Below are 22,882 nucleotides of genomic sequence, written 5' to 3'. Positions count from 1 at the left end.
TTCAAGCCATTATACCTGTGTATTGATTATTACATGAAAGGCGGGATTTAATTGACTTTTATGCAAGCTCCGCCCAGCAGGGTTATTCAAGCTATTATACCTGTGTATTGATTATTACCTGAAAGGCGGGATTTAATTGACTCTTATGCAAGCTCCGCCCAGCAGGCTTATTCAAGCCATTATACCTGTGTATTGATTATTACGTGAAAGGCGGGATTTAATTGACTGTTATGCAAGCTCCGCCCAGCAGAGTTATTCAAGCCATTATACCTGTGTATTGATTATTACCTGAAAGGCTGGATTTAATTGACTGTTATGCAAGCTTCGCCCAGCAGGGTTATTCAAGCCATTATACCTGTGCATTGATTAATACGTGAAAGGCGGGATTTAATTGACTGTTATTCAAGCTCCGCCCAGCAGGGTTATTCAAGCAAATGTACCTGATAAAGATTCCACGCTGGTTATACAAGACTGTGCTTTACAGAGACGCCAGCTTGCTCACCTGTTCCCGCAATATACCTGCTTAAGTGTCAATGCTGGTTATTGCGAAATTGTGCATTGTAGAGACGCCCGCTTGTTTACTTGCTCATTAGCCTAGGGAGATAATTCATTGAGCTACTTTGGTAACTGCTGTATTAATTCAGTGAGTCCTGTTAATGTTGTCAGTGTAATAAAATTGTGTTGTATACATTACGTGCCAGTCTGTGTCTGCTTCACAAAGGGAGCTTTAACGCTTGCCTCTCTGTCCTGGGGTGTTGGAAGCAGCAAGGTATCGGAGAACAATCAGCTGGAGTTCGAGACCTGTAGCACACCCGCGGACTGGGGGATTACAAATGTGTTAAATGTAAGGCACAGTATTCCTCTTCTCCTGGGGGTTCACTGGTGTGTACTCAGTGTAGTGTCCCTTCTCAGACAAGTGGGGCGGAGCCAGCGTGGCTGGAATCCATTAGGGGGATAATCTCCATCGTCTCTACTAAAATATCTCGGAACGAATAAGTGACACAATACTTAAGAAAGTCTAGGGCTGAATTTATGCAAAAGGACTCAGTACGCAGACCAGCATCTCAGTCCTCTGCCATTGTCCGCAAAAATGTACAGATCCTGCATTCTGACTCTGATAATTACTGGGGGAAGGTGAAGTGGACATACACACAGGGGAGGGTACTCTGTCCCAAGGTATTGAGGCGTTCATAGACGCCATCAGGGAAGTCCTAAATATTCCTGATAAGGTGACAGAAGTATGTGAGGAATCTTGCTTTAATGTACAGAAAAAATCTGCAGACATTTTCCTGTGTTAAAGGAATTAAATACCCTGTTTCAACCACCATGGGTTAATACAGATTAAAAAAAATCCAAATTCCTAAGAGGTAATTGTAATCTTTTCCCTTTCCTTCTGAGGATAGGAAAAAATGGGAAAATCCACCGATAGGGGATAAATCAGTCTCCAGGCTCTCACATAAAATTGTTTTACCTGTTCCTGGTGCAGCCTCCCTAAGGGATACAACTGATCGTAAGATTGAGACTACCCTCAAATCTTTGTATACAGCTGCAGATGTGGTTCAGAGACCCACTATAGCTTGTGGGTGGATTACACGAGCCATTGCAAAATGGTCTGGTAATTTAATGGAGGGTTTAGACATCTTACCACGAGAGTAAATTATTTTACTCCTGCAACACATACAAAACTCTGCAAACTTTATGGTTGAAGCCATTAAGGAGAGGAGTTTGCTTAATGCATGGACCACTGTGGCTGTGTTGACACGCAAGGGATTATGGCTACGTCAGTGGACTGCTGACGCGGACTCCCAAAAAGGTGTCGAAGGCCTGCCTTTCTCAAGTGAGGTCTTATTTGGCGAATAACTTAATAAGTGGATTTCACAACCAGCTCCATCGGCTAGAAAGGCCTACTCAGGACACAACTTACAGTTCTTTCGGACTTCAAAGTTTACAGGGCAGGGCCAGTGATTCCTCTAATGCCGCCAGAGGGGCTAGAGGAAAACCGCGCAGACCAACCTCGGTTGGTTATCAGGAACACACCTGCAGCTCTGTTGCCTCGAAGCCTTCCGCATGACAGGGGCGTCAACATGCGTGGAAGAAAGGCAGACGGGAGCTCGGCTAAAATTCTTCAGTCACGCCTGTACGAGATCGAGTCCCCTGGGTCATAGACCTTATATCCCAGGGCTACAGGCTGGAGTTCCAGGCTCTCCCACCTCATAGTTTCTTCAAATCAGGCTTACCAGCTTCACAGGACGCATATCTAACCTTACAAGAAGCTATTCAGAAACTGTTACTGACTCAGGTCATTGTTCCAGTTCCACCTTATCATTGAACCTGTACTTACGGGTGTTCAAGTTCGATATGGAGTCTCTGAGAGCAGTGATCTCAGGTCTGGAAGAGGGAGAATTTGGGGTGTCTCTGGATTTCAAGGATGCGTACCTTCACATTCCGATCTGCCCGCCTCATCAGGCTTACCTACGGTTTGCGCTGCAGGACTGCCACTACCAGTTTCAGGCCCTGCCTTTTGGTCTCTCCACGACACAGAGGGTATTCACCAAGGTGATGGCAGAGATGATGAGGCTACTCCGCAAACAGGGAGTGAACATAATTCCTTACATGGACGATATTCTGATAAAGGCTACGTCCAGGGAACAGTTGTTGGTGAACATTGGTATCACAACCAGATTACTCCTAGACCAAGGGTGGATTCTGAACCTGCCAAAATCTCACCTAGTACCAACACAGAAGCTCCATTTCCTGGGAATGATCCTGGACACAGAGTCTCAGAAGGTGTTCCTTTCCTCAGAAATGGCAACGGTAATGGTTCGGGCTGTCTGGAAACCGACCAGAATTTCAGTACATCAGTGTATCCATCTTCTGGTGAAAATGATGGCCTCTTACGAGGCGATTCAGTATGGAAGGTTTCCTGCGAGGCCATTTCAGCTGGATCTGTTTGACAAATGGTCCGGATCGCATCTACACATGCATCAGAGGATTCACCTGTCGCCAAGGCCAGGATCTCTCTCCTGTGGTGGTTACAAAATTCTCACCTGGTGAAGGGTCGAAGGCTCGGGATTCAGATTTGGATTCTGTTAACCACCAACGCAAGCCTCAGAGGTTGGGGAGCAGTCACCCAAGGGGTGCAGTTTCAAGGAAGGTGGTCAAGTCAGGACGTTGTCCTTCCCATAAACATCCTGGAGCTCAGGGCAATCTACAATGCCCTTCTACAGGCCTCTTCTTTTCTTCAGAATCAGGCCATTCAGGTTCCATCAGATAATGTGACGGCGGTGACGTACATAAACCGTCAAGGTGGAACGAAAAGCAGAGCGGCAATGTCAGAAGTGTCAAGGATCCTCCTCTGGGTGGACAACCAAGCTGTGGCGTTGTTGGCAATCTTCATTCCGGGAGTATTCAACTGGGAAGCAAATTTCCTCAGCAATCGACATGATGGTCTCTTGTCTAAACAAGAAGCTAAGGCGGTATTGCCAGGTCGAGGGTCCCAAAGGATGTGGCGGTTGATGCACTGACAACTCCGTAGGTACACCAACTGGTACACTTATTTCCTCCAATTCCTCTGATCCCAAGAGTTCTCAAAAGAATTAAAAGGGTAAGAGTTCAAGCAATCCTGATTGCTCCGGACTGGCCAAGAAGGGCCTGCTATGCGGATCTTCTATAGAAGCTAAGCGAAGATCCGTGGCCTCTACCTCTTCGAGAGGACCTTCTGCAACAGGTCCCATTCATTTATCAAGATTTACCATGGCTGCGTTTGACGGCATGGAAGTTGAGCGGCTGATTCTAGCCAGAAAGGGATTCCCGACAAGGTCATCCCGACTATAATCCAAGCCAGGAAGGGGGTAACGTCGAAACTTTACCATCATAGTTAGAAGAAATATGTCTCTTGGTGTGTGAGCAGACGATATTCTACGGTGGAATTTCATCCGGGACGTTTACTGCTATTCCTGCAGTCAGTTGTGGATGTGGTCCTATGCTTGGGTTCCATAAAAGTTCAGTTTCGGCCTTGTCTATATTTTCTTTAACAATAGGCTTCTCTACGGAAGCACAGACATTCTGAAAGGGCGTCCTGCATTTCTAACCTCCCTTTGTGCCCCTACGGCACCTTGGGATCTCCAGTTGGTTCTGAGGTTTCTTCAAACCGGTCTGGTTTGAACCGTTACTGGAGGTTGAAGAAAAGGGTCTTACGTGGAAGACCGTCATGCTTTTGGCCTTGGCAAAGTGCGTCTCGGAACTGGGGTGTTGTCTCACAAGAGTTCCTACTTGATTTTCCATGAGGACTGAGCTGGGCTCAGACTGGTCAGCAATTCCTTCCTAAGGTGGTGTCAGAGTTTCACATCAACCAGCCAATTGTAGTTCTGGTTGTTGCCGACACATCCACTGTTTCAAAGTCCTTGGTTGTGGTACGGGCTTTGAAGATATATGTGAAGAGAACGCCTTGTAAATAGGATTCGTTGTTCGTTCTCTATGATGCCAACAAATTTGGGTGTCCTGCTTCACAGCAGTCGATTGCATGCTGGATCAGTCTTACTGTCCAACATGCTTATTCCACGGCAGGCTTGCCGATTCCAAAATCTGTTCAGACCCACTGTACTAGGCCAGTGGGATCCTCCTGGGCGGCTGCCCGGGAAGGGCGGGGTGGGGGGGAGGGTCTCGGCAATACAGCCATTCCGAGCAGCTACTTGGGGGGGTTTAAACACGTTTGCAAAGTTTTACAAATTCGATACCTTGGCTTCTGAGGACCTTCAGTTTGGTCAATCAGTTCTGCAGGAACCTCAGCACTCACCCAATCAGTTTGGGAGCTTTGGCACTTCCCCATGGTACTAAATGGATTCCCAGTCTCCCCTAGGACGTAAGAGAAAATAGGATTTTAAATACCAGTGGGTGACAAGCAGTGGGAGAGAGGGTGACTGGGAGAATGTGACTGGTAGTGTGTGACTGGGTATAGAGTGACTGGCAGTGGGTGACAGGGAGTGGACTGAGGTGAGGTCATTACTGACGTGTAACCGGATGGGAGGGGATTCCCGACCCCAGTGATTGGTCTTTTGGAGGTGTACACGTATTTAAATGCTATCAGTTTTTGTATGTTTGTTGTCTGAGGAAAGTGCCGCTACACAATAAACGGGCACTGAAACGCTACTTGAAAACTTACCACTTGTACATGTGATTTATCTTCAGGTCTGGGAATGCCGCTCCTGAGTATCTGGCTTATAATATATATATATATATATATATATATATATATATAGACAGTAGCAATAGTGCGGCACTCAAAGACGTTTTGCATCAGGAAATAAAACTCATGGACACTAAGGTCACTGGAATCCAGTGACCTTGGTGTCCGTGAGTTTTATTTCCTGATGCAAAACGTCTTTGAGTGCCGCACTGTTGCTACTGTTTATTCATCTGCTGTGAGGGCACCAAGACTGGCCACAATATAGGTGGAGTGCCGGGTTTTATGTGTTTATATATATACATACTGTGAATATATATATACACACACACACACGTGTGTGTGTGTGTGTGTGTGTGTGTGTGTGTGTGTGTGTGTGTGTATATATATATATATATATATATATATATATAGGTGAGGGGGAGAGACAGGGAGGGGGAGGGTACTGAGGGGGAGAGACAGGGAGGGGGAGGGTGCTTAGGGTGAGAGACAAGGAGGGGGAGGGTGCTGAGAGGGGAGAGACAGGGAGGGGGAGACACAAGGAGGGGGTGGGTGCTGAGGGGGACAGAGAGGATGCTGAGGGGGAGAGACAAGGAGGGGAAGGGTGCTGAGGGGGAGAGACAGGGAGGGTGCTGAGGAGGAGACACAGGGAGGGGGAGGGTGCTGAGGGGGAGACACATGGAGGGGGAGGGTGCTGAGGGGGAGAGACAAGGAGGGGAAGGGTGCTGAGGGGGAGAGACAGGGAGGGTGCTGAGGGGGAGAGACAAGGAGGGGAAGGGTGCTGAGGGGGAGAGACAAGGAGGGGAAGGGTGCTGAGGGGGAGAGACAAGGAGGGGAAGGGTGCTGAGGGGGAGACACAGGGAGGGGGAGGGTGCTGAGGGGGAGACACAGGGAGGGGGAGGGTGCTGAGGGGGAGATACAGGGAGGGGGAGTGTGCTGAGGGGGAGATAGAGGGACATAACTTTGCTTCAGGAAAGAAACAATGAAGGATTCCCTGACAACCTTGCACGCCCCCCCCTCCCCCTCCCCCCTATCACATATACTTAGAAAATACCTTAAGGCTTTACCCCACTGGCTGGCATCATAGGACAGGACTCCTAACGGTGCTCATATACCGCAGGTACAGGAGGAGAGATCGCAGTGAGTACAGGAGGTGGGCTGGGTACAGGAGGTGAGAGCGGCAGCGCGTGGCGCGGTTCAGGGGAGGGCGGCAGCGCACAGCGTGACGTGGGCGCCGGGTTGCCATTGGTTACGAGGCAGGAGGAGATGCAGCGCAGCGCTGGCGGCTGACAGTGTGAGTACGACGGCTGTCAGTGGGGAGCACAGCACCACGCAGCGGATCAGTAATAGAAATCCGATCTGTGGCTGGTGGCACTAGGGCAGTAGTCCCAGTGCAGGAGGCCCAGCCCCCAGAGCCACCCCCCCTTAATCCGGTCTGACCGCCGGGCCTCCTGCACTGGGACTACTGCCCTAGTGCCCGCTGGCTCTATCAAGGGGAGATTGCTGCAGAGCTGTGGCCGATTAAAAACAAAAACAAACTACTACAAATGACAGGGGGGTGGGGGGAGGGGGGGCCCGGGCCCGGGTGCCCCTCCCCTGGATTCGCCACTGTTTGTGGGATAGGAACAGTGGCGGATTTTTGATCTCTGGCAACTGTTTTGATATTGCTGAACTAATTTTTGTTTTGGGCTTGAGTTGAATTAATCTTTTGCAGTTTTTTTTTTATTTCTTTTTACAAAATAATTTCTTTAGGAACACATTTAAGGTCAGGCTGACCAAATTCTTTGTTTCTAGTTTTTACATATGTGCACATGAGTAACACAGATCTGGGCATTTAGTTGAACAAATGTGAAAAAGGTAAAAAAAAATTACAATAGAATTCATTAAAAATATAGGATTTTAAATACCTACCGGTAAATCCTTTTCTCGTAGTCCATAAGGGATATTGGGGACAGAATTAGTACAATGGGTATAGATGGGTCCAAAGGTGCCAGTGCACTTTAAATTTCTTCCACTGGGTATGCTGGCTCCTCCCCTTTATGCTTTCTCCTACAGCTCAGTTATAGGTAAAACAGTGCCCGAAGGAGAATGACATACTTGAGAGAAGGAACATAACAACAACAGGTGTAGTGAGATTTAAACACCAGCACACCGATACATAACTTAGCCAGCAAAGTCTGGCAACATTAACAGCAACAGCTGAACATGAACACGTAACAGAGAACCTGCAGAAAGTCACCGCACAGAGGCGGGCGCCCAATATCCCTTATGGACTACGAGAAAAGGATTTACCGAAGGATTTACGTGCGGAGACAACTGCAGCACCGCCTGCCCAAACTGGGTATCCTCTTTGGCCAGGGTATCAAACTTATAGAACTTCACAAAGGTGTTCGTCCCCGACCAGGTAGCAGCTCGGCATAGTTGCAGGGCCGAGACTCCACGGGAAGCCACCCAGGAAGAACCCACCGATCTAGTAGAGTGGGCCTTCAGAGACTGTGGAACCGGTAAGGCAGCTGACGCATAGGTTTGTTGGATAGTAAGCCTAATCCAACGAGCAATGGACTGCTTTGAAGCATGGCAACCCTTTTTCCGCACATCATACAGCATGAACAAGGAATCTGTCTTTCTGATCCGAGCCGTCCTCTTGACATAGATTTTCAAGGCTCGTACTGCATCCAATGCCTCCGGAAGAGCAGTAGTGTCAGAACTGGACGGAATCACAAAAGTTGATTTAAGTGAAACGCGGAGGCCACCTTTGGCAGGAACTGCTGTCTAGTTCTGAGCTCTGCTCTGTTCTCGTAAAAGACTAAGTGCGCACTTTTGCACGACAAGGCCCCCAATTCTGAGACACGCCTAGCAGAAGCCAGGGCCAGTAACATCACAGATTTCCATGTGAGGTACTTATCTTCTACCGTCATCAGAGGTTCGAATCAGGAGGACTGTAGAAAGCGTAACACTACATCCAGATCCCAAGGTGCCGTAGTCTGCACGAAAGGAGGTTGTATGTGAAGCACCCCTTGCAAGAAGGTCTGAACTTCCGGCAAGAGAGCCAACTTCTTCTGAAAGAAGATGGAAAGAGCTGAAATCTGGACCTTAATGGATCCCAGACGCAAGCCTTTATCCACTGCAGCCTGCAGAAAAAAGAGGAATCTTCCTAAGTGGAAGCCTGCAGAGGAATATATGCGTTCCTCATACCACGAGACATATCTCAGCCAGATATAATGATAGTGTTTTGACGTCACAGGTTTTCTGGCTTGTACCATAGTGGCAATGACCTTTTTGGAAAGCCCTTTGTGAGCTAGGATGTTCTGCTCAACTTCCATGCCGTCAAACAGCGCCGCCGTAAGTCCGAGTAGACGAACGGTCCTTGTTGAAGAAGATCCCTTCTTAGTGATAGAGGCCAAGGGTCTTCTACGGACAAGTCCAGGAGAGCCATGTACCACGCTCTTCGGGGCACGACGGGGCAATCAAGATTGCTTCCACTTGATGTCTGATCCGCTTGAGCACCCTTGTGATCAGAGGAATCGGAAGAAACAGGTAGACCAGCTGGTAAGGCCAAGGCGAAGTCAGCGCATCTACTGCGCTCGCCTGAGGGTCCCTGGTTCGTGAGCAATAGCAGCAAAGCTTCTTGTTGAGAGTAGAGGCGATCAAGTCGATCTGTGGGCAACCCCACCTGTCGATAATCAGTTGGAACACCTGAGGGTGTAGTCCCCACTCCCCCAGGTGGAGGTTGTGGCGACTTAGGGAGTCCGCCTCCCAGTTGTCCACTCCCGGAATGAAGATTGCGGACAGCGCTCTTGCATTTATTTCTGTCCAGAGGAGTATTCTTGACACCTCTCACATGCAGGACCTGCTTTTTGTCCCTCCTTGTCGATTGATGTACGCCACCGCTGTGGCGTTGTCCGAATGCACCTGGATCGCCTGAACCTGTAGGAGATGAGACTCCTGAAGCAGAGCATTGTGGATAGCTCAAAGTTCCAGAATGTTGATCGGACCACCTGCCCTGGAACTGCACCCCTTGGGTGACAGCTCCCCATCTGTGGTGAGGAGGATCCAATCCTGAATCCCGAAGCTTCAGCCTACCAGGAGGTTGGAAGACTGTAGCTACCACAGGAGCGAAGTCCTGGCCTGGGGTGACAGCTGAATCATCCGGTGCATCTGAAGATGAGAACCGGACCACTTGTTCAGGATGTCCAATTGGAAGGGCCTGGCATGGAACCTGCCATACTGTATCGCTTCGTAGGAGGCCACCATCTTTCCCAACAATCTTATGCAAAGATGACTGGAGACCCGAGCAGGTCTGAGTACCAAGTGAACCATTTCCTGGAGTGTTCTCGCTTTTTTCAATGGGAGGAAAACTCTCTGTGCTACAGTATCCAGTAGCATTCCCAGAAACAGGAGTCTCTGAGACGGTTCCAGTTGGGACTTCTGCAGATTGAGGATCCACCCGTGGTGAGACAGATGTTGGATAATGCGATCTATATGGAACTCGCTTTTATCAGGAGATCATCCATGTTTGGAATTACATTGACCCCCTGCACCCTGAGCTGAAACATCATTTCTGCCATCACCTTCATGAATACCCTCAGAGCTGTAGACAGGCCGAAGGGTAATGCCAGAAACTGGTAGTGATCGTTCAGTAGGGCAAACCTCAGATAGGCCTGATGGGGAGGCCAAATGGGATATGCAGGTAAGCGTCCTTGATATCCAGGGACACTAGGAATTCCTGTTGTTCCAGGCCTGCGATCACTGCTCTCAAACATTCCATCTTGAATTTGAAAACCTTCAGGTAAGGATTCAAGGACATCAGATTCAGAATGAGTCTCACAGACCCGTCTGGTTTTGGTACTACAAACAGACTGGAGTAGTAACCCCGTCCTTGTTGTGGTAGGGGTACTGAAACAATGACCTGGGACTGGACCAACTTGTTTATCGCCAGTAGTAACGTGCCACGCGTACTTTCCAAAGCTGGTAAGCCTGATTTGAAAAATTGTTGGGGAGGAGTACCGTCGAACTCCAGCTTATAACCCTGAGAGATAAGGTCCCTTGCCCAAGTATCTTGGCAAGAACCATCCCAGATGTGGCTGAAGTGACGTAACCGAGCTCCCACCACGAGATCTCCTCGGGGTGGGTGGGCACCATCATGCTGAAGTCTTTGTGGGGGCAGAACTAGTGTTCTGGTCCTGAGATCCAGCAATGGCTGGTTTCTTAGGTTTTCCACTGGAGCCTCTAGCTGCGTTGGAGGCCCCTCTGGCCCTCGGTCAAAATCTGGAGGACCGAAAGGACTGAGTAGACGGTCCCGGATAGGTACGTCTAACAGGTGGTGCCCCTGAATGGAGACACGTGGACTTTCCAGCAGTAGCCTTGGAAATCCATGCATCCAATTCATCTCCAAAGAGCCATTCACCTGTGAAGGGAAGAGATTCCACATTACTTTTGGAGTCAGCATCAGCAATCCACTGACGTAACCATATGGCTCTGCGCACAGACACAGCCATAGCCGTGGTTTTAGCATTAATATTGCCAATCTCTTTAAGGCAGTCACAGAGGAATTTGCCGTGTCCTGAATGTGAGTTAGTAAAGTAACATCATTAATTAAGGTCATATCACCCGAGAGACCTTCCTTAATTTGATCTGCCCAGGAATGAATTGCATGTGTTATCCAGCAACCTACAATGATCGGCCTTTGAGCAACGCCTGCAGCAATGTAAATAGATTTTAGAGTAGTCTCAATTTTCCTATCTGCCGGGTCCTTTACAGTAAAGGAGTCGGGAGCAGGGAGTACCGCCTTTTTAGAAATGCGAGAGACTGAGACGTCTACTGCAGGAGATTCTTCCCAGAATTTTCTGCCATCAGGGGCAAAGGGGGATGTATGCAAAAAACGCTTTGGACACCTGAAACTTTTCGTCTGGATTCTTCCAGGCCATTTTAAATAATTCATCTAATTCCTTGGAATCAGAAAATGTGACTGCCATTTTATCTTGTGGGAGGAAAAATGACTGCTGATTAGTAGCATCCTTTAGGGGGAGCTTTCACACATCCCTAATAGCCAATATGAGGGGCTCAATACCCTGAGTGGGGGTGGGATCCCCACTTATGGGGTCCATATCATCCCCAGCATCCTGTATATCATTATCAGTATCTGAGAGTAGTGCAGGTAGAGCACGTTTATGTGCACCCTTAGTAGACAGGGGGGATGTTTAACAGTTAGACTTGCCACTGCTTGTTGCAGTTCCTGAGTATTATAGGCATTTGCAGTGAGCTGAGATGACATATCAGACATCATCGTTTTGATAGTCCCCATATTGTTATCAAAATTCAGGGATGGCTGACTACACTGCTCACATGAAATGGAGACAGATGAACGAGGAGGGAATCTAGCATTACATACACTGCATGACTTCTGTTTTACCATTGTGATCGGAAAAACAAACGGGTACAATACACATGTAACACAGCCTGATATTGATATAATGCAAGCCTGCCCTAGTGTATGTGAGAGGAGACATAGAAGAGGGGACCCCAACGCACCCAGCGTTGCACAGCTCCAGTGAGGTTGTCAGCATTTATGTAAACACAGTGAGACTGTAATTTGATAAAATCCCTCAGAGGGATTGATATTGTGCAGTAATATAGCGGCTCTCCCCCTCTCTACCCGGTACCAGCAATCCAGGGACTATTTGGAGGAGCTGTGGAGGCTGCTGTTGCTGGTATGCAGAGGAAGGCGCCAAAATGCTGCTGTGCCCACTCTCATGTAGATCCGCCCCCGCCATGGCGCCGGAGCTATCTCTATATATTTATACTGGCCATGTCTCCCAAGCAGTAAAACCTTACATAAATGCGTGGTTTACCCGAAGTAGCCAGTCTAACGCAGGGGCTATAGCGGGTCCCCCCCAGGAGGGACCCGTCAGCACACCCGCGCTTTCAGCGGCACAAAAAACCGGGGGACTCCCCTAGCGGGGCCCCCGGTTGGTACTCACCACTGATGATCACCTTCAGGCAGCGTTAGGGGTGTGCGGCATGCTGCGGCTGTGACAGCCAAGGCGCCATGCCCCGCTGAACAAACAGCCCCTCAGAACAGTGGTCCTGCAGCAGGGAAGCGGCTCTGCACCTCAAGAGGCCAGTGACCGCCCCCCCCCCCCCCCCCCTAACTCCCACGGTGCAGGTATGCTGTTGCCCAAGCAGCATACCGAAACAAATAAAACTTTAAATGAAATTGAAGAAAAACTCTGGAGCTAGCAGAGTGTGCATCCTCTCCTGAGGGCACTTTTTTCTAAACTGAGCTGTAGGAGGAGGCATAGAGGGGAGGAGCCAGCACACCCAGTGGAACAAATGTAAAGTGCAGCGGCTCCTTTGGACCCGTCTATACCCATCGTACTAATTCTGTCCCCAATATCCCTTATAGATGCTAGAGAAATAATCTTAATACTAGTTTTTAATAAAACTGCCTCCCATCCCCATTAGCAGGTTCCACATCCCTTATAATCAGGGGTGATTTAAGAGAGGAGGAGGCCCGTGTGCAGCCTCTTCCTTCCGGGACCCTCCTCTCTGCCGGCCCCCGGTGGCGGTGCAGCGCACTAGAGTGCTTAGACTCTAATGGGCTGCTGCCATCGTCGTGGGACTCCGGAGGGGTATTAAAAAAATTGGTGCAGTGTGGGCCCCCCTGGACTCAGAGGCCCGTGTGCACCGCACACACTGCACCCATTATAAAATACATCAGTGTTTTTTTTAATACAGATTATAAGTATAATAGCCATATACAGCGCTAGCATATTCTATTGCACTTTGGAATTGCAGTATAAAATTACATAGCAAAAGCTTTAGAGATACACACACATTTAAATCAGGCATACAGTAAATCAGAAACAAAAATACAGTATAGTGCTTTGGATTGTTTGAGGAAGGGGGGCCCCAAAACAGTGTCTAGCTTAGGGCCCCATGAGGTCTAAATCCACCACTGCTCTAGAGTCTGCTAGTGCACGGAGCCAGACACTAACTTCACTGCCGTCAAGAGAGAGTGGAGGGGCCCAGTTGCATACCTCCCAACATGACCCTCTCTCCAGAAGGGACAGAATGCTCTGCCCCTGGACTTCCCTCTCAATTTATGATTGCCCTCACCTGTGGTAAAACACCTTTCTTATCAAATAACAAGTTCAACACAGGTGATGGCAATCATACATTAACAGGGAAGTCCAGGAGCAGAGCATTATGTCCCTCCTAGAGAGGGTCATGTTGGGAGGTATGATAATAACACAGGACAGGCAGCAGAGAGCAGACACCTGAGTGTGTATATATCCATAATAACACAGGGCAGGCAGCTGACACCTGTGTGTTGGAGACTGCACACGGATCCCCTCCTCTCTAAATATGCCCCAGGTTATCTTTAAAACCTGGACTGTTTGTGCCTTGAGGATGGTGGTTGGGAACCACTGCCCAAAAGCCTTATATTGCTGTGAGAACCAGAAATGTATCCAGAGAGCCTTTATATTAATCAGGGGCGTAGCCAGAACTTTGCGGGCCCCATATCAACATTTCGAAGGGGCCCGTGTCCCAATGGTAGACACCTGTTCACAGCAGTTGTTAATGTTATGCCCCATAGTAGTTCCCTAGTTTATTTTATGAAGCACATTAGCGCTCTAGTTCACGTTATGTCACATTGTATGTCCGCCAGTACCCATAATGCAACACAGTATCCCCAATTCACATTATGACATACAGTGCACACAGTTCATAGTATACCTATATCATGTAACATAATGGCCTCCAGTTTATTTATACCACATAGCAATGAGCGGGTCCAGAGGCTTAGCTAGGTGTATTGTAGGCAAAAGTTTGAAAGGGCCCCCATGTATCACCCAAATGTATATACTGTAACTTACAACAACCCAAGGTACCTGCAATCACAGGCAGTTACCCATGTGGCAACTGCAAACTTTGTCCGTATGTGAGCACAATGAAGAAAGTGGAGGACAAATACGGCAGAAATATCAAAATCAAGAGTCATTTTAATTGCCGAACTACGAACTTGATCTATTGCCTCCAATGTGATTGCCCGAAGAAATACATAGGGATGACGACCAGAATGCTCAAGGTGCGAGCATTAGAACACATCGGAACTATCAGAAACGTTAGAACTGATTTGCAAAACTATAAACAGATAACAACTGTGGCACAGCATTTCCTCAAATTCCATTCAGGCACATATGACAGCCTTAAGATCTTTGACTTGGAACGAGTTAATCTTGGCATTAGAGGAGGCAATGTAACAAAAATCTTGCTACAAAAAGAAAGTGAGTGGATATTTAGAATGAACACGGTAGCTCCTGAAGGGATGAACGAGCAAATAAATTACAGCTCTTTTATACCATAGGTATTATTGTATGGGCGGATTTGTCATCGGGAAAGGAAAGTCGATGGTTCAAATATGGAAGATCTAACGAAGGGTCAAATGCGTTACTGAATAAGGCAGTATTCTTATAGTTATGGACCTAATGAATTAAATTCTAACATCATTTGCACTCACTTCAACATTTAAATAGCAGCACTAGCACTTTAGTTAATATAGTCATGGCTTGAAAGCCATGGGCAATTTTCAATCCTTATAGTACCATAGTATAGCATCACGTTTTTAATTAATTTTTTCTCTCACTGCCTTTATTGTCTCTTTCACAAACTCGGCACTAATAGTAATAAATAAAATTATATTTAGACACATTTTTCACACAATCATCACTCATAATCATTAGGAAGAATAAAAGAAATAATCAATTAGGAGTATAGTTTTGATCCTATGGTAATTGTACATAATTCTCATCAACATTGTTATGTCCGCTCCTTCCCCTTGTTCCCTGCTCCTTCCCCCTTTTTCATTCTAATACTTTATTTTCTTCCTCTTTCATGGCCCCCCCCCCCCCCCTTTTTTTTTTTGAGAGACCTTATAATCAGGGCTCAGGTGTATATTTCCAGAATTTGGATCAACTGATTAGAAAAGAAATTGTATGTTTGGCTCATTAAATAATTAAGAATCAGCTTGCACTTTCTGTTTTAATATTACAATTCAAAGTGATAATATATAGGGATTATATAAAAAGGTAATCAGGAATTGTCAACAACCCTGTATTTTTTATCAAAACCAAAATTATGATATCAGCAATATTATGGGTATATAGTGTCACCCTAACTACTGTTAGGATGGCGCCGACCCTATATAAGAATGGTGTCAAAGATATCTGAATAATAAACTCTCTAAATCTTTAATTAAACTCCGTTATATTGTGAACGATAGAGGGAAGACAACAGCTTAAACTTAGGTCTGTAATAAAGGTAAAATCTCTACCAAAATGGCGCCGGCTCTGTATAAGAAGGGTGTCAGGAGAGCGGTTACTAGGTGACTGTGAACAAGCTAAGGAAAGCGAAACGTACGTCACTTCCGCCCCGAGCCGGCTCCGACTTCCGGTTGCACGGACACGGACGCCGGTGGCCACATCTCTCCCCACCATGGCTACGATTTTCTCCTTGCTAATGGAAATTTGATGCAGGCATCCACCCATCAGCTTCGCTGCACCACCACTGTATATGTAAAGTATATGGGAACAAACAATCTTTTCCTTTTTTCTTTATGTCCACAGTGTATCCACTCTCTTTTGTCTATAGGAGGAGGCTCATTCATTTCAGCAGCCGGGATACCCAGCGCTGTCTCTGTAAACATCAGTAGACATCAGGGCTCCCAGTGCAGCTAAGAAAAGCCCTTCCTTCCTGCTTACTTCTTACCCTATACCTATATATAAACACAATATTAAAGAAGCATTGGTAATATATTATCAAATGACCGACTAACCTATTGAATCTGGTTGTATTTTTGACACAGTTTGATAAGAATAAGATTCATACTGGTTTAGAACTATATCCTAATCAGTGCGTATGGCTTTTTCAACAAATGTGTGTACATATATGAACTTATTACTTACCAGTACAGATTAACCAATTATAATTTGGTCTCATTTTTTCTTATGAAACAGTTGAACATTAATGAGATTCATATTGGTATAGAATAACACTCTAATCAGGGAATATGGTGTGTTTCTCATGAAGCGTGTGTACATATATGAATTGAATATAGGTGTTTACTAGTTGGATTAGGAAAACATTTTTCATGTGGAATATATGCTTCTCAGTGAATATAGGTTGTAGCAAATATGTGTATATAGATTAATTTACTTAATATCTAAAAGCAGGATTTAGAAATTCTATACTGTCTGTGTGGATATATATGAAATTATTTAATGATCAATCAATTGATATTTGTCAATATTTTGTGGATATTTTATGAGCTATGATCAAAATAACTCTAACAATACAGTGGTGTGGAATCATATTATAGTAGCAAAGGATAAATGTGGTGTGAGCTAAAGTCTTATATTAATAACCATATGTCAAAAGTCCCACTCATATATATAATTGTGAGAGGACAATCACACGATCTGTTCTAAGAATTTATTTTTTTAACAAACCACAATAAAAGGGAGTACATATAAACTTCAACATTACCATTTTTTTTGACTTTTAAGTAATTTTTTGGTGGTAGAGATAGAGTGACCATACCCCTAATAAACCTATTGATAGGCAAACTATTTAATGATCAATCAATTGATATTTGTCAATATTTTGTGGATATTTTATGAGCTATGATCAAAATAACTCTAACAATACAGTGGTGTGGAATCATATTATAGTAGCAAAGGATAAATGTGGTGTGAGCTAAAGTCTTATATTAATAACCATATGTCAAAAGTCCCACTCATATATATAATTGTGAGAGGACAATCACACGATCTGTTCTAAGAATTTATTTTTTTAACAAACCACAATAAAAGGGAGTACATACAAACTCCAACATTACCAATTTTTTTGACTTTTAAGTAATTTTTTGGTGGTAGAGATAGAGTGACCATACCCCTAATAAACCTATTGATAGGCAAACTAATGTAAGGGGTACCCGGAAGTGGATATACATATATATTTTTCTGAGATTTTTGTTTAATATTCAGCAATTGTTTTGCTTGATAGGATCAAATTGTATTAAAGCCTAGAATTTTAATAGTGGTTAATAAAGATCGATTTTTAATTCCTACAATCATTTCATAAAGCGTGCCCCAGAAAAAGATAAGTTCTTCTCTTTCCTTGTTTTCTCTGCAGCTGCAGGGAGGACTTTTTTCCTTTAATATACTGTAACTTGGCAGGGAAGATGGGCCCCTCTCAGCTCTGGGCCCCATAGCAGCTGCACTGCCTGCACCTATGGAAGCTACGCCCTTGATATTAATTCTGTTCACTAGAAAGCTCCAGAAAAGTGAATAATTTGGTAATCATTTTTAAATATTTAATTCAGACATATGAAATGCAAAAGCAAATATTACAGTTGGTTTAGTGTGATGCTACAGTTATTTGTTTTGCATATTGCAAGCAGTAATCCACACAGTTTGTTCAGATCTCTGACACAGCTGCTAATCCTATATACGCTGCATCACCAAGCAAGAACACAGGTACAAGGTTTCACAGGTCACTTCGGAACAACAACAACAACAACAACAACAACAAGCTGCAGGATGTGGGAAGGACTAGCCATGCTGGTGACTGTAGTGGCCGTTTTCCTCTTGTGTTGTGTTTTACTGTTAGCTGTCGTCACTTGCTATGAATGCTCAAAAGCGGAGATGCCACCTGAGATTGCGAATCCTAAACTTCTTTGGAGATATCATGCAATGAATATTGCTGTATTCAGTTTGGTGAGTACATTTTCTAATCCAGTGTTAGATAAAGGGGTTGTGTCATTTATGTATTATTATTATTATTATTATCATTATTATTTATTAACCGTTTCTTATATTGCACAGCAAATTCTGTTGCGCTTTACAATTGGAAACAACAGTGAAAAACAAAACCGGGTAATAATAACGGACAGTCAGAGAGGTAGGAAGGCCCTGCTCGCGGGAAGTGGTTACAGTACTGCCAGTCGAGATCCCGGCGGTCACAATACTGACGCCGGAATCCCGACAGGGGGTGAGATGCCACCGCCAGAATACCAGTGAGGGACGCTATTCTACCTCTGTGGATGTCCACGACACCCACAGAGGGAGAATATATCCTGTGGCCAGTGCAGCGAGCCCACAAGGGGCTTTCTAGAGCTCGTCCCGCTGCCGGCAATCTGGCAGACGAAATCCCACTGTCGGTATCACGACAGCCGGGATCCCGTCCGCCGGCAATTAGTACGTAGCTATAGGGTCATTTAGTGTTATTTACTGCAAAATCTAAATATTGTTTTGTAACACAGATTTGGACAACTCACTGATCATTACATTTCCTCTACTGTGTTACAGACCTCATCATTATAACTATAGGCCTAATTCAGCATGGAACGCTATTGTGAGAAATCGCAAATCGAGCGGTAATAGAATGACTGAGCATGTATAGCGTTCGCATTGTGCACGCTGGAGGGGTAATAGTGACAGAAAGTGCGTACAGATCGTATACTCAATGTAGCCGCTGTTTGACTGACAGGAAGCCGGCATTTCTGGGTGGCAGCCTGCCATTTTCTGAGTGTGTCTGAAAAAACCACAGGCGTGCCCAGGCATTATGGGGGAGGGTCTCTGACGTCAGCGCAGACCACTTCCAGCCCACCTCCATCGCAGATTAGTGGCAGCTTCAGACCTACTCACATCTGCTAAGACGGCAACGTTTCTTCGATGTTCTGGGAATTACGTATGCATCTGCGAGCAGATAACGAACTGCGATGTATTCGCAATTTTGCACGGGGCATTTTTTCTTCCTATTGGGGTGGCGCCCTTCTACTCACAGACAACTGCAATTTCTCACAACAGCGATCCATGCTGAATTAGGCCCTATATACAGTACAGTACATGGAGACAGACTAGCATAATATCTCTCTGGCAAACATTTGTCACACAAGTCACTGTATAATATACATAGTGTTTACAAATTCCTATGGGACTTTTTGACTTTGATGCAGTTCACGTAAAAAGTTAGGGCTCTTTCACCTTGATTATAATACCTTTCTTTTTTTTAAATCAATTCAAACATTAAAAAAGCATGCAAAACTAAAAAATAGTCATGCACCCCCTCTCAAATTACATCTGTTCCCCAAATGTAGTATTGTTCCCAGACCCCACCAAAGTGCACAACTGTGAAGTACAAACCCTGCATTTAAACAGTTGTATCTGCACCTTTTGCACCATCCCTGGAATACCCCCCTTTACACATAATATACACAGAAGTAGATTCTCCATCACTCAGATTACACCCTCCCAAAACTTTGTTCAGGTCATAGATGAACTGAGTTGTCTAACTATTAAATACCATAAGTGCCTCAGGGGCACCAAGAAGAGACAGGTGGTACTGGGACTGCCAAGGAGACTCAACCTCTAGATGGTGTAACCATGCCCCCTTCAAGGCTCCGCAGCAATGCAACATCTACTGAGGTGGACCTGTATTTTCAACATCCAAGGCCACCCAACCCCCATACGTACCAGGGCTGAGATCATAGTAGCCCTGGTTTGCTTTTACCTTCTGTTTTTCACGGGTGTAGTATTGTATGCCGGCGGCCGGGCTCCCGGCGACCAGCATACCGGCGCTGGAATACCGACCACCGGCATACCGACAGTGTGGCGAGCACAAATGAGCGCCTTGCGGGCTCGCTGCGCTCACCATGCTGCGGGCACAGGGCTATTTATTCTCCCTTCAAGGGAGTCTTGGACCCCCAAGAGGGAAATAAAGTGTTGGTATGCTGGCTGTTTGGATTCCGGCGCCGGTATACTGTGCTCCGGGATCCCGACAGCCGGCAAACTGAAGACCACCCGTTTTTTACCCCTGTCAGACCACCAGCAATAACCCGGCCGCTGTGTGGTCTGAAAGGGTCCAGTTGAAATAATCCAAGTCGAGCATCCCAGTATTTCAACCCTGGTAGCGACCATGGTTGAATACGGCTTCAACCTGGGTCGCTGTGCGGTGTGAACAGGTAAGCCGGGTCAATGTGACCCGGTACCCGTTCAGTGTATAGGAAGAGGCGGCGCTTGGGGATCATCTGATCTCCAAGTGCAGCCTCTGCATGTGTCACCGCTGACGTCACCAACCCGGCAATATGAAGAGCCAGGGACAACGTCTGAATGGGGTCTCAAGTGGGTCGCACCCAGGAAGCACCCGTGTATGGCTCCCGGGTGCGACCTGCATCAGGCGGTCTGAAAGGGATATAATTTTGCTGAACGAAAGGGCACCTGCTACTACTTATTATAGAGCAAACCAATGAGGGGCAAGCACATTTTTCAGCGTTCTATGCTGAATCTGCCCGCAAGACCTACAGTAAGTAACAGTGCTGAAATAACGTTAATGTTTCTGCTTTCTGCGCACCTTGCCTTTTGATCACAAAGCAAGCATGGCCAGAACTTAAAAACATAACAAAAAAAAACATGAAAGGAAAAAACCCCAAAACAACTACATTGCGGATTTCCTATTTTATGTCCTGTGATATGCTTTGCTGTTTGAGCTTTTTGTACTGAATTATTATTATTATTCTAACTACAACATATGGTTTGTGCATTTCACTGTTAGTAATTGAAAATTTTTTTTTTTTTTTTGTCAATGAATAGGTAAAGACATTTCTGAAGCTTGGAATATGCAGTGAGTTTGGCTTTTTACGTTCGTTAAAGAGATTTTCTAGGACTGCGGAGGATCCAGAACTCTACATGAAAAACTTGCAATTTGAAGGGGTGCCTGTGAGAGTCTACCAGCCCAGATCACCCTCAGTTGGTGACAAGAAAGGAGTTATGTTCTTTCATGGAGGAGGATTCATGTTTGGAAGCATTGGTAAAGAAGTCAATGATTGTGGCTCACCTATTGTTTTGTATTGTGGGGGCTGCAGTTATGTCAGCTGAATTACTATTCATGAGGCTGCAGCTAATCACTAAGTATTCTGACATGATGTAAGGGTCCTATTTAATAAAAATGCACTAGAATATTGAAAAGTATCTAAATTTTTTGCATTGTGGATTTCGCCATATTTATATATAACAAATACCTGACCACACCAAGCATAAAGGACCAATCCTGGCAAAAATAAATCTGGCATGGGCTCTTTTTGCCATCTTTAAAAATGCAAAAGACAGCAACATATACTGTAGCCCGGTGCGTAAGCGCCTGCCCTCACAAGTGCAGAATGGGAGAAACTGTGGGACTGAGGGACTGTGGGAGAATGCAGGAAGAGAACTATATCTTCTATGATTGTCTCCAGTGCAGTAGACAGCACAACATGGCAGAGATGGCCCCCATTGCTACCTATGGGGCCTGCAGGAATCTGACAGGAGGACAGAAAAGGCGAAATCTGTGACTTTCCTTTTTTTTAATTACATATGGAGAAGTGCCATATCTTGCTTTCTCTAGACCGGATCACTGGTTGCGGTGGTCTCAGCCCTCCGGCATCTGTGTAAGCGATGCTTACTGGTTGCTGGGACTCCTCTGCTGGTTTCTCCTTCAAAAACGGGGATGACATGCCCCCATTTTGTAGAACGGTTCCAGTCCCTGCCCCTGCTCAGACCCACAAATGACACAGCATATCATTCATACTGCAGCTACGGTGGGACGGTGAGTGGTCACGCAGGGAGTCAAATAATTACATATTTCTTTTTCTGTGCCAGTTGTATAACATTGGTAATATAAATATGAAAACGTTTTTGGAAAATGAAGTTTTAAGTCCTATTATCACCCCATACAAGTCAGCAGACCTGATTTTGTGGTCAACAGCCTACTGTAAAGTGGGTGTAGCTTTTACCAGAATGGGTGGGATTTGGCTATATATGGGTGTGGCTTGTGCAGACTAGGCGATTGGCCACAGTTCGTCCACAGTCAGTTTGGTAATGTTCAGCAGGTGTCATGTAAATCAGTTCCTTAGTGCATCAATAAGGGAAAATAAGTAACTTTGACCCACCACTCATCTCTGTATTACTTGTGCTATTACAGAATGTGTACTATGACTCCTCTCCCAAAATTAATTATATAAGTGTCTTGACATGTGCTGGAGAACCGAAAACTTTTTCCGGTGTTTTTATGAATGTGTTCATTTCTTATTATAGATAGTTATGACAATCACTGCCGATACATAGCAAAGACGTCTGGAGCTGTAGTTGTCTCAGTTGGGTATGTAAAGTTTATTTTTCACAAATATTTAGTTTTGTTTTAGCTAAATTAATGAAGATACGACTGATATGTATTACTATGCTCTGTGATTGCTCTTCTGGGGTCTATGGAGGGACCAGGGATACAAAACAGTGCATGAAGTCCAGAGGCCTACGCGTTTTGTCTATGTAGTTACTGACTCCCAGGGTTCACAATCTATCACACATATAAATAACCTGAGAAAAGGACAGGGCACATTCCATTTACCATTAAAGTACACACTTTTGTGGTCACATTGTGCCTGAATATAACACAAACCAAATAATAATGTCTGAAATAAGGGAAAGGGACCCCAACATAATAGAACTGGCTTGTGGGGAATACCAACCTATATAGAGGGAAACGCAGAGATACATATTTCATCCACATTATTAAAGTAATTCAACTCACACAAATCTATGTTGACATTTGAACTACTTCAGTTACGTATTACGATGGAGAAGCCATGCGACTAGATAAGCACGA

General features: G+C 45.5%; 1 protein-coding gene across 1 annotated transcript in view; it reads left to right on the top strand.

Annotated features, from left to right (window-relative positions):
- LOC134966638 (arylacetamide deacetylase-like 4) overlaps positions 1 to 21,135 on the top strand; it is a 185,860-nt gene extending 164,725 nt beyond the window's left edge. The window contains exons 7-8 of the mRNA XM_063943534.1: positions 17,667 to 17,961; positions 20,836 to 21,135. Of these exons, the coding sequence (XP_063799604.1) occupies positions 17,667 to 17,961; positions 20,836 to 21,120 (580 nt within the window). The 3' untranslated portion in view covers positions 21,121 to 21,135. The remainder of the gene's footprint in view (positions 1 to 17,666; positions 17,962 to 20,835) is intronic.
- The last annotated feature ends 1,747 nt before the right edge of the window (positions 21,136 to 22,882 follow it).

Source organism: Pseudophryne corroboree, chromosome 10, assembly GCF_028390025.1.
Source record: "Pseudophryne corroboree isolate aPseCor3 chromosome 10, aPseCor3.hap2, whole genome shotgun sequence".
NCBI lineage: Eukaryota > Metazoa > Chordata > Amphibia > Anura > Myobatrachidae > Pseudophryne > Pseudophryne corroboree.
This window is presented reverse-complemented; position numbering and strand designations above follow the sequence as displayed.